This window comes from Musca autumnalis, unplaced genomic scaffold, assembly GCF_047663935.1.
Source record: "Musca autumnalis isolate F117 unplaced genomic scaffold, ASM4766393v1 scaffold_2, whole genome shotgun sequence".
NCBI lineage: Eukaryota > Metazoa > Arthropoda > Insecta > Diptera > Muscidae > Musca > Musca autumnalis.
This window is the reverse complement of record NW_027411755.1, coordinates 102,699,431-102,711,682: the sequence shown is the minus strand read 5'-3', so window position 1 is coordinate 102,711,682 and position 12,252 is coordinate 102,699,431. Positions and strand designations below refer to the sequence as shown.

Genomic DNA, 12,252 nt, shown 5'->3' with positions numbered 1-12,252 from the left:
CAAAATATTCTGTCGTAACTTGAAATAAATAAAATTCATCGGACGAGCTCATCATCAAAATCCAAACTTGTTTCATTTCCTGTTGTCTGTTGGTTCCTAATAGTTTCCAGTACGAAAAAAAGCCAGTTGCGGCCTTACAAACCTCTCTTCAGTTCGACTGAAATATAATTTATCGCTAGTGAAAGCTATAAATACCTCCCACAATAAGTACTGCCAATCCAAGATTTTCTTGTCAGTTTGTCTGTTAGGACAAACAGTTGCTTAGAGAATCGAGTGTTAACATTTTGTTCTGTTCTTGCTAAGAAAGTTGAAGGTTCATCAATTTGGAATATTTAGTCTGAATATTTCCCAACTATTGTTAACTTCAACTATTTGAACAAAAGTTTGGTTGTAAATTTATTGGTAATCTTTCACTCTTTACAATGGCTACAAGTACCGATGCAGTAGGAAAACCTCCACAAAAATTCATTTTCTTCTCCGATCAAGTGGTCACATTTTGCACCAACTTCCAACAAACTCCTATAGAAGATCATACGGCTTCTAGTTTGCAGGTGGAGTTGGATGACCTAGAAAGACGATGGAAACAACTTGTTCACATATACGAAAGTCAAATGACGTCCGAAGACGCCACCTTAACGAAAGATATGAGTGACTCCATTCATTCCAAATTTAATGAATCATGCAAATCATACAAAGATTGCAAAGCTTCTATTCTTGATCTTATACATATTGAGAAGCAGAAATTGGAAAAAATTCAAACACAGTCTAATGTTCCCAAGAGTAACTCAAATGAAACAAACTTTTCACTCAAAGTACCACCATGCGACACTGAGATATTCAGTGGAGGCTATGATAAGTGGCCAAGTTTCCGTGATATGATTTCGGCAATATATTCTAAACACTCACAATTGTCTGACGCTCAAAAACTCTTTCATTTACGGGCAAAAACCAGAGGTGAAGCCAGCCAAATTGTCAAACAATTTCCATTAACAGATAGTAATTTCCAGCTAGCTTGGGAGGCTTTACGTCAGCGCTATGAAAATAAACGTATTCTGATTAACCACCAATTAAGGAAAATTTTTGAAATCGAACATGTTACTTCTGAAAAAGGTAAAACCCTACGAAATTTACAGTATACTATCAATAATTGCCTGTCTGTCCTCCGGACCTATAACATATCCGTAATTTCGTGGGATCCCATCTTGGTATACTGGGTTTCCTCAAAGCTTCCTGAAGAAACATTGACCGCTTGGGAAAGTTCACTTTCAAATCATAAGGAAATGCCATCATGGGATCAATTAGACGATTTTATTTCCAAGAGATTATATATGATAGAATCGATTTATGATATGAGGAAACCATCCAACAACAACCACAGTTCCCACAAAGTCAATACATACAATGCATCTACTGACACTTCTCATAAGGCATGCAAAGCATGTCACCAGGATCATTCTTTTAGATCTTGCTCTAAGTTTCGTGAGTGGTCACATTCCCAAAAAAGAAAATTTGTTTTTGACAACAAAATCTGCGAGAATTGCTTGTCATATGGACACACTTCAAAAAAATGTAAAAGCAAATACTTGTGCCAAACCTGCAAGAAACAGCATCACACCCTGTTACATTCTGACGGAGGCAATCAATTCAAACCAATTACGCAAAGTCCAAGATCTGCGTCCGCCTCTTACCACATTGAGACTTACGACGATGAATTACCTTCTACGTCCGCAGCTGCGTACTCCAATACTTTGAATACTCAAAATCATTTTTCACAATCGGGGCAAAAGACAGTTTTACCGACAGCCTTAATGGATGTAGAACACCAAGGCATTTGTTTCACAATTCGAGCCTTCATCGACCAAGGATCACAAGAGTCGTTTGTTGCTAGCCGCATTATAAATCGTTTCAAAATTCCGAAAAAAAATCTGGGTGGAACTATTCTGGACAATTCCTCCAAAACATGTGAACTAACATTAAAGTCTAGGAAATCAGATTTCAAGGTGACCGCTTCCGCTATTGTGATTTCAAATCTGAATCACTTAATGCCCGCTTCCCCAACCGCTATTCATGATTTTACTGACTTGAAATCTCTAGAGTTAACTGATCTTAACTTCTTCAAACCCGCTCCTATTGATTTGCTCATTGGCAGTGATATACTACCAGCAATTATAAAACCTGGACTTGAAAAGAATGTGTCTGGAAATTTGTTGGCCCAAAATACAGAATTTGGGTGGATCATTAGTGGCAAACCCGCATCGAACACTGTTGTTTCTTTTGCCTCATGGACTGCAACTGTTGATCCACTTAATCAAGATTTACAAAGGTTTTGGGAGATCGAAAATGTCTCCAATGAAAAAACAAGGTCCGCTGATGACTTGTGGTGTGAAGAATTCCATAAAAAGACAGTATACCGTAGACCCGATGGCCGATACGTTGTCAAACTACCGTTCAAGCAAAACCTAACTCCAGAGCAATACCTTGGTGCTTCAAGACCCGCTGCAATGGGTCAATTCTTAAGGATGGAAAAAACACTTGATCGAAATCAAGAGTTAGCTACTGAATACAATAAAGTACTTTCAGAATACATATCGCTGGGCCACATAAGGCAAACTTCAAGTACAGAAAATTTTAATAACAAAAACTATTCCTCCTATTACCTGCCACACCACGCTGTAGTCAAGCCAGAAAGAAGGTCAACCAAAGTAAGAGTCGTGTTTAACGCCTCCAAGAGAACTGAAAGTGGTCTCTCGTTAAACGACATTCTTTACACAGGGCCTACTTTACAAAATGACCTGATGAACGTTATACTAAAATGGAGATTTCTTAAATATGTTTTTAATGGCGACATTCAGAAAATGTACCGCCAAATTCTAGTTCATGAAGACGACCAACAATTTCAAAGGATTCTGTTCCGGACATCTCCAGAAGAGAAAGTTCTAGATTATTGTTTACAAACTGTTACCTTTGGGGTAAACTGTGCGCCATATTTGGCGATTCGAACGCTGCTACAACTCAGTGAAGACAGTCAAGTGTCACACCCAACTGGGTCTGACATTCTGAAAAGTCACATTTACGTGGATGATATTCTATCCGGAGCCCATTCCTTAACAGAAGCAAGATCTTATCTTCACGAACTAATAGAATTACTTAATTCGGCGGGCTTTCCACACAAAAAGATAACTTCAAATCATTCACAGATTCTGCAAAATCTCCCCCCCGAGGATCTTCTGAGCGAAGAATTTCTAGAAATTGAAGATGTCAGTGAAACGAAAACTTTAGGCATTCAATGGAATGCACTAAAGGACTATTTCTTTTACAAAGTGACGCATATAGAATTACCAAATGTTTCGATAACAAAACGAAAAGTTTTGTCTACAGTAGCGAAGTTATTCGACCCTGCGGGGTGGTTAACTCCAATTATAGTGGTTGCCAAAGTCCTGATGCAACAATTATGGATCGATGGAACTAATTGGGATGAAGAAATTAAGTCACATTCCTTTGAAAGGTGGAATTTCTTTTATTTCGAACTTTTCCGATATACAGCACATACAAATTCCTCGTTGGATTTATTACTCTCCCGAAAATAAAACTCAAATAAATGGCTTTTGTGATGCTTCGGAGAAGGCATACTGCGCATGTTTATACATACGATCCACTTCCGCACAAAATGTTATATACACTAATCTTCTTGTTTCAAAAAGTAAAGTAGCACCACTAAAAACTGTTAGCCTGCCCAGACTGGAACTGTATGCAGCAGCAATGTTGTCAAAGTTGGTAAAAAGTGTCATCAAAAATCTCAATGTCGCAACTCATGAAATCTATTTATGGACTGATTCCACTATTACACTAGCATGGATCAGTAAATCACCTTATCATTGGAAGACGTTTGTAGCCAATAAAGTTTCGGAAATTCTAGATAATGTTGGCAATGCCAGTTGGAGACACATTTCATCCGCTGATAATCCTGCTGACATTGGTACTCGCGGATGTTCTGCCACCGAATTGAAATCCAGTAACTTGTGGTGGCATGGGCCAAAATGGCTGTCCGAGGACCCCCCAACATTGGCCAAAACAAACAAAGTTTCAGGAAGTTATCCATGAGAAAAAGGTTATCGCACTTCATACCCAAGTTAATGGAGACTCACTACTCGAACATTTTTCTTCCTGGAGTCGAGCTTTACGGGTGTTTGCATATGTGTTCCCATTTATACACAGATGCAAAAAGAGTCAAGGTGCCGTCCTGCGAAAAAACATTCTAACAGCCTCTGAAATCTCATTTGTCAAATACAAATTCATCAGACTAGCACAAATGTCACACTACGCCTGGGAGTATGCGGCTCTGGAGTCAATCCAACCGATTCCAAAAAAAGCCGATTACTTACCCTAAATCCATTTCTAGACAAACCTAAGATACTTCGTGTAAATGGTCGCCTTGCCAATGCTGATGCCAGTTACAACGAACGACACCCAATAATTCTACCAGAAAAATCTTTATTCTGTAAACTATTCATAGAATTTATACATCAACTTCTTTTACACGCAGAACACCAAGTAATGCTAAGAGCAATTCGTCAAGAGTTCTTCATAATCCGCTTAAAAAGTGCGGTTCGTTTCTGTATCCGTAAATGTCACAAATGTATAATCTATATACACCGCACACAACATCAACTCATGTCCGCACTACCGCCTGAACGATGCACTTTCTCCTTACCTTTCACAAATACTGGTCTTGATTTCGCGGGTCCTTTCGACCTTAAGACTTCGCAATGCCAAGCTGCAAAAAGGTTACGCAGCTGTCTTTGTTTGCCTTTCAACAAGAGCAGTTCATTTGGAAACTTGCTCTGAATTAACCTCTGATGCATTTCTCGCAACATTCAATAGATTTGTTGGACGAAGAGGCCTTCCAAGTCAAGTCTTTTCAGACAACGGGACCAATTTTGTCGGCGCCAGTCGAACCTTGTCCCATGAGTACAAACAGTTCTTACAGTCAGCTGAACAAAACATTGTGTCCAAGTATAACTTACACGGCTTCACATGGCACTTCATACCGCCCCATGCCCCACATATGGGTGGACTTTAGGAAGCGGCAGTGAAGAGCATGAAATCTCATTTAAAAAAGGTCGCTGGCAATGTAAAATATACCTACGAAGAGTTTTCGACATTACTTGTTAGGATAGAAAGTATTCTAAACTCAAGACCCCTCTCTCCTCTAACTGAAGAACCAAACGAACTCGTACCGCTAACTCCTGGTCACCTGCTACGCGGAGCACCGCTTGTCGCAATACCCGAACATTTCTCCGACAATTTGTCCCTAATGAATAGGTGGAAACGCTTAAAAACTATACAACTTCATTTTGCCAGACGTTGGAAAAACGAATACATAAGCGAACTTTAACGCAGATACAAATGGAAACGAGTTCAAAGAGACTTAGTTCCAGATGACTTTGTTGTTATCAAAGACGATAATCTTCCTCCAACCGAATGGCGACTTGGACGAGTAATAAAAGTGTTCATGGGAAAAGATTCTAAAGTTCGCGTTGCAGAAATTCGCACGCAAAATGGAATCATTGTTCGCCCCCTAGTAAAACTCTGTATCCTTCCCAACTGTTAGTCTTTCACAATTATGCTCACATTTCATATAATCTTATGTCTAGTAATATTTCTAGCGTAACAAAGTGCCGCATTTGCAAAGAACGGCATTTTATAAAGTCATGCCCTACTTTTTGCGCAATGGACGTCACGAGACGAAGAGCTGAAGCCCAACAGAAAGGATTCTGCTTTAACTGCCTATGCACGGCCCATACTCGTGAATGGTGTCCTAGCCGCAAAACCTGTTTGGTTTGCGACCTAAACCACCATACAATGCTTCACATAGATGCCAAGAAAAGCGCATACTCTTCAGCAAAGTACTCCACCTCTAGACGGCCGTCATCACCCAGAGCTAGCCCAGATACAAACCGCACCAAACCACAGCAAAGTCGGTCCGACCGAAAGAAGCCCAACTCTAAACATTCCGAACAAAAGCCGTCCACTTCGTCTGCTACCAAACGTCATCGATCCAACGTCAGTGAACGGTTATCTTGCCGTGCAAAACGTCACGTATTTGTACCCACCGCACTTGCGAAGGTGGTTACCGTTGAAGGATGCGACAAAATACGGCTACTGATGAGTTCAGGAACCACACAAACTTTGATTTCCACCCAGTTGGTCCAACGAATTCAATTACCAACAACACAAAGAGCTGGCAAGACCTTTGCCACCCTCAATCTCCTATCATTCCATGACCATACTGTGAAGGTCTTCAATCCCTTTATAATCACCTGACCGATCTAGCGGACCCCCATTTCTACAATCCAATTAACATCGAGATTTTACTAGCCAACGACCACATCCCCAAAATATTAAGAGCTGGATTAATCCAAACTGGTTCTAACATGCCCATCGCTCAAAGCACTGTTTTTGGATGGATGATATCCAGAGCATGCGAATATAAAGGCTACCATCGCTCTTAATTAATTCCATTCGTTCCTTTTTCTGAAGTCTTACAAAATGTCTACGAAAAAAGAAACAAAATTGTATTACTTAACTTGTATAAAATCCGCCTTGTCATCAAGAACAAATACATCAATAAAATATAACCTTTTATTTGTTCACCCGCAACAAATTTATATTAATCTTGCCGCTTTTCATTTGCCTTAGCTGATTACAATTCTGAAGCAGTTGGTCACCGCTAACCTTCAACCGCTACAGTCCATTACAAGACTAGCTACTACAGAATTGTACACTTCCAACTCGTTCGAATCAGAATTAGAGCCAAAAACTACGTTGCGCCTCCTACGCCTACGCCTTTGAATATCAACTCAATCCGACGTGTTTGTCATAGGTTGTGAGGTAGCATCAAACATGTTATTAGATACATGCTCAGCATCACACACGTTCCCACCAGCATATGTTATACAATTTGCTCCAGTTTGCATAGACGAAAGAGACGACGTTGATAAAGTAGGGAGAATCATTGTCTTGTTTTGATTTTGACTCACAGGCTCAGCCTGTGGCTTTGTTGTTGTGTGAGAAGCAACAACAGATTCATGAACATTGAGTGTTTGAGCATCATTATTAAGTCTGCTTTGTCTATGATTTTGTTGGCTCTTTTGTTTGCTATTATCCATCACCTTTTGCTTTATTTCATGTAATTGAGCAGATACTGATGTCTTGATAAACTCTCTGAGCTCTCTCACTTCACTGGATAATGAAGAGATATGGGAAATAAGATCCAAGGTGACCTTTAGACAGTCATTGCAATTAAAAACAATGTTTGGATTTTGTGTAAATATTTTTCCCCATTTATCATCAATGTTCGCACAAATGGGATAATATCTAACTCGGCATAGATGACAGGCGACATATCTTTTGTTAAGCGAATTAGAACATTATGAGGAGATTCCATTGCAACACAACCGAACAATAAAACAGCCAGTCAGAGACAAGCATTTCTTCAAATGTTTTTCCAAAATCTGAGTGCTCTGTATAGTTTTGTTAACGAAGATATGTTTCTCATGGGATCTTTTTCCATCATTTCTTCCATATTTAACATCAGCACTTTCGAAGTTTTTGCTTCCAGTGCAACTTCGTAATTATTGAGTTATTGAGCTCGCTGGGTGAGCACCCACGACTAGCAATGTCCGCTGGGTTATCCTTAGAGTCAACGTGGGCCAAATTTTTTATTCCAGCATTTTCTAAAATTTCAGATACACGGTTTCCCACAAACGTTGACCAGATACACGGTTTCCCACAAACGTTGACCAGTGGCAAGGGGGTTTTCTCAGCCTTGCGAGGACAATGGTTGAGTCTGTCCAAAAGTGAACGTTAAACTTTGAAATTTGAAGATTATTTAATATTGTTGATGCCAATTTTGATAAGAGTACAGCTCCATAAAGTTCGAGTCTGGGTAGCGATATCTTCTTAATTGGGGCAACTCTTGCTTTAGCAGTTAGCAACGATGTTTTTATTTCATTATTTGTGTCTCGGGTTCTGATGTATAATGCTGCTGCATATGCGCTCTCAGACGCGTCACAGAATCCGTGAATTTCCACGTCATTGTCTGGAGAGTAATTTATCCACCGTGGAATCTTTAAGCGCTCAATGTCTCCGCTATTCTTAACAAAGTTCTGCCAGTTCATAAGAGTAATTGTCTTCAATATGTCATCCCAGTTAATCTTGTCCAGCCAGATCTGCTGCATCACTAATTTGGCGACAACTACAATGGGAGCAAGCCACCCGCCTGGGTCGGACATTTTGGCAATTGTCGATAGGACTTCTCTTTTTGTGTAACTGTCCATTTCATCAGCTCAAAGCCAGCCGATTCCATAGCAGACGTTAACTCTTTGCGAGATTTAATAGTATCTTCTATTGAATGACCTCCTGCTAGTACGTCGTCAACGTATAAGTTTTCCAAAATAACTTGTGAGGCAATTGGGTATGTGTCTTTTGTATCTTCAGCTAATTGTATAAGTGTTCCAAGTGCCAAAAAGGGTGCGCAGTTTACGCCAAAGGTAACAGTTTGTAATTCGTAATCTTCTATAGGGTCAGACGGAGATTTCCTGAATAATATTCTTTGATATTTTGTTTGAGTAGGATCCAGTAATATCTGCCGGTACATCTTAGTAACGTCGGCATTGTAAACGTATCGGAAAAATCTCCACTTCAATACTTGCAATACGATGTCTTGCTGTTAAACTGGACCACCATGCAAGTTGTCACTCAGACTTCTTTTATTTGAAGTGGGACATGATGCCTTGAAAACAACTCGCAATTTTGAAGTAATTTTTTCGGGTCTAATTACTGCATGGTGCGGCAGATAGTAGTTTGGAGTCTTGGTGACATCATTTGGAGAAATTTTTCTCATGTGTCCCAGCTCAAGATATTCAAGAATTGTGCTGTCATATAATTCCTTTATTTCTGGGGTCTTCATGAGCTTCTTTCCATCCGATAAAATTGAGCTAGAGCAATATTTCTTGAGTCTCCAAGTTCTTCGCATATTTTAAATGGGAAGGTCACTATGTAACGCCCTTTCTTTATTCCTTTTAGCAGTATCCAAGTAGTTTTGCTCACAAACTGCATCTTCATCTGATCTCAAATCTTGTTTTGGGGTCTCCTCCACCTCCCAAAAACGTGTTAAAATTTTCTCAATTGATATGGTATTGCAAAGTGATATTTGTCTCTTCTTTTGAGTTTCATCCTGCAAGGGTCCGCCAATTGTCCAACCAAAAACTGTTTTTTGGGCCAAAAGGGATCCAATTGACTTCATAGTTGTTCCAATTGTAAATATAAGGGGTCCTATATCCATCCCTATTAGGAGATCAACTGGTTGGCTGACGTAAAATTTCTGGTCTCCTAATTCCAAGTTCGTAGCATCGCGTATTTGTGTTCTTTCTAAGGTGTATGGCGCTAAATTTGAAGGCAAAGATTTCAAACAGCCGCCCAAACTTCCAATTTAAAATTTGGGTCAAGCCTCTATCGAAGTTTAAAAAAGCAGGCTTTAGCCGAATTTTCCGAAATGAGTTGGTTTATTCCAGTAACATGAGCAAGATTTCGTTTAGTTTGCAAACTTAAACGATTTTTTAACTTCTCAGTAATGAAAGTGTATTGCGATCCAGAGTCGATTATCGCACGTGCATCGCAAAGATGACCATGCAGCTATTCACTGTTCGCTGCAACTTTTGAATGCTGTGACTTGAGTCTGAAGTAACATTTGGTAGATTAAATAAGATTTTCTGTTGCTCAATTACCTGCTTCCTCTTATTTTCATATCTGTCGTTTAAAATCTTCCAAGCTAGCTCAAAACCGTCATTTGTAAGAGGAACATGGCTTATTAATTCTCTTGCTTCGCCAGAAGTCTTCTAAGTCAAATGAAAATATTTCTCGACATTGCTTAACTTTGAGCCTCTAATGTAGATTGCGGTAAATAAATCACGGAAACTCGGCCAAGCATTATAACCTCCCTTAAAAACATCTGTTTTACATGCTGGTAATCTTAAAATTGGTGTTGAATCGATTTGCTTTGCGTCTCTCGTTTTAGGGTCTAAATTTGTCCATTTACTGCTGCAATCGCCTTTTTTAAATATCAATAGCCTCTAAGTAATGTGTCCTCAGCTTGTTTTTATCTATTGGTTTTTGTCCCTCTTCTGGCTCATAATCGCGGCATTCCACATAAGCTTTCTTCACTTGGTCTTGACAAAGTTGCCCTTTACGAGGACAAAGTATTATTTTTCTTGGGTCTTTAAAACAAATCAAGAATTTTGTCTTTTGCAAAATCTTTGTTGTTACTTCCCAAATTAATTGATAGACGACAAGCGGATCTAATTTTGTGGAGAGCCGTTGATTCGATAGAAAGTTAAAATAATTGTTAACAAATATTTCCAAAAGAAAATCCAGGAACTGAGTCAAAAATTTTATAATAAAAACCGCAAAGGAGAATTATTTCGAAGAGTCAGAAAACATATAAAAATGGCTACTTTGCTTTTCCAACAAAGATTTTATGTTTGTCAAGAAACGATAGCAAAAATAGATCACAAAAAATTTTCTTTCAATTTAAGAAATATCCAAAAAATTTCCGACTCGAAAAGGTGTGCTGGGTTGCACAGAAGAAATGATAATTTTCAAAGAGTCGTGTACCAATAGAACAATAAAATTACTTAATTCCTGTGTTAGAAGGATTTTATTATTTCTTAAAGCTCAAAAAACAGTACGATGTAGAGTCGAAACAATAATCAAATCAGAAAATTTAAGAATGCCAGCAAAATGTTGCAATCGTGAACAAATTTTTGGATCAGCAGCAAATTTTCAGCAAAAAGTATAAAAAACTCCAATTATTTCCAACAGAAGAATGGTTTGGTTTAAATGTAAAATATTTCAGCAAAGTTTAAAGTAATTTTAATTTTCGAACAAAAAAAAATGCAGCAATATGTTTTAAAAAAATCATAATAAAATGTTTCAGCAAAAGAACTCAAGTAAGATGAAAATATTTAGTATCGAGAACAAAAATCTCCATCAGCAAGAATTCATCAAGAGAGCTTAAAAGTTTTCAAACAATTGTATAAATTCAGAAGTTTTTATAAAGTTGTATAAATTCAGGTTAATGTTCTGTTCCAGAACCTGCAAGAAGCTACTATTTACTACGATAGCATTTTTTCCTTTATGTTATCGGAAAAATTAGTAGATTCTTGGAGTACTGGAACAGACCATAAGAGTTTTCAAAGAAATGTATAGAAAAATGTTTAGGTAAATGTTTAAGGTTAGTTAACCTACAAATCACTGCGCTGGTATGTATACCAAATGCTTTGTAAAAAAATGCTCACAGTTTTGTGGTTAGCTAACTTCAAAATATTTTAGCGCTTGTCCCCCAAACGCGTCTTTTTTATCTTATGTGTTCCAGAAACCGCAAATTTTTTCCAAATACTCCCAAAATTGATTTATTGGGAAACTAAGATGGCGATTATGTACAAACATTTCGCAATGTTCAGATGTGTCTGTGTCTCTATGTAATATGTGTTTTAGGGTTATGTATGAGTCTTTGATAAACGGCATTTTTTTTCCAAAAAGTTGTTATGTAAAATATTCCCCAAAATGTCTGCTAAGTTTATGTAAATTGTTGTGCCACAATTATGTCGCCAAAAATTTGCGCCAAAATCGCAAAACACTTGTTGTGTATGTAAAGAGTATATTCCCACGAAATGAGAAAGCAAGATTCCAAAAAAATAATCCGTAATTTCCAAAAGAATCAATAATTTCAAAGAGAATTGAGTCGTAAAATTTAAGTAAGAGTATGTAAGTATGTTTTCCAGAAGCTTTTTACAAAAAAAAAGAAAAAGTTTAATAATGGCGGTTCAATTTCACCAAGGTCCCACTGTAAACGGACAGACACTGAGATAAAGAAGAAGGACTACTGTTCCAACTTTCCACTAGCCGTTCCAATTTTTCCCAAAAAATAATCTCACTTTAACAAATCACTGGCAATTTTCCCAATTTTGGAACAAATTTCCACAAATTCCAACTGTTTAAAAAGAGCAATCTAGAGTTTTTGTATGTATGTGTGTAAGTGCGGACATATTTGTGTATTCCCACGAACAAAGAAAGGGTCAACATCAGTCCTCGGTTGCAAAATGTTGTTAAACTAGGGTCAAAGGGTGTCAAATTGTATGTTTTAATAGCGTTTTAATCTTTAAGGTACTGTTTGCGGCGACGCCTTATTTT

The 12,252-nt window shown here is 38.1% G+C and overlaps 1 protein-coding gene across 1 annotated transcript; it reads left to right on the top strand.

Moving 5' to 3' along the window:
* Positions 1-422: 422 nt before the first annotated feature.
* On the top strand, positions 423-4,101 carry LOC141392347 (uncharacterized). The gene is made up of 2 exons (XM_073965297.1): positions 423-2,323; positions 3,702-4,101. The coding sequence occupies exons 1-2, from the start codon at positions 423-425 to the stop codon at positions 4,099-4,101; spliced, it is 2,301 nt and encodes a 766-aa protein (XP_073821398.1).
* The last annotated feature ends 8,151 nt before the right edge of the window (positions 4,102-12,252 follow it).

Excerpts from the sequence above, each read along its gene's own strand:
- LOC141392347 (XM_073965297.1), top strand. The coding sequence starts at position 423 with ATGGCTACAAGTACCGATGCAGTAGGAAAACCTCCACAAAAATTCATT. Across the intron at positions 2,324-3,701 it reads CTTAATCAAGATTTACAAAG|TAAAGTAGCACCACTAAAAA; the intron begins GTTTTGGGAGAT and ends TGTTTCAAAAAG.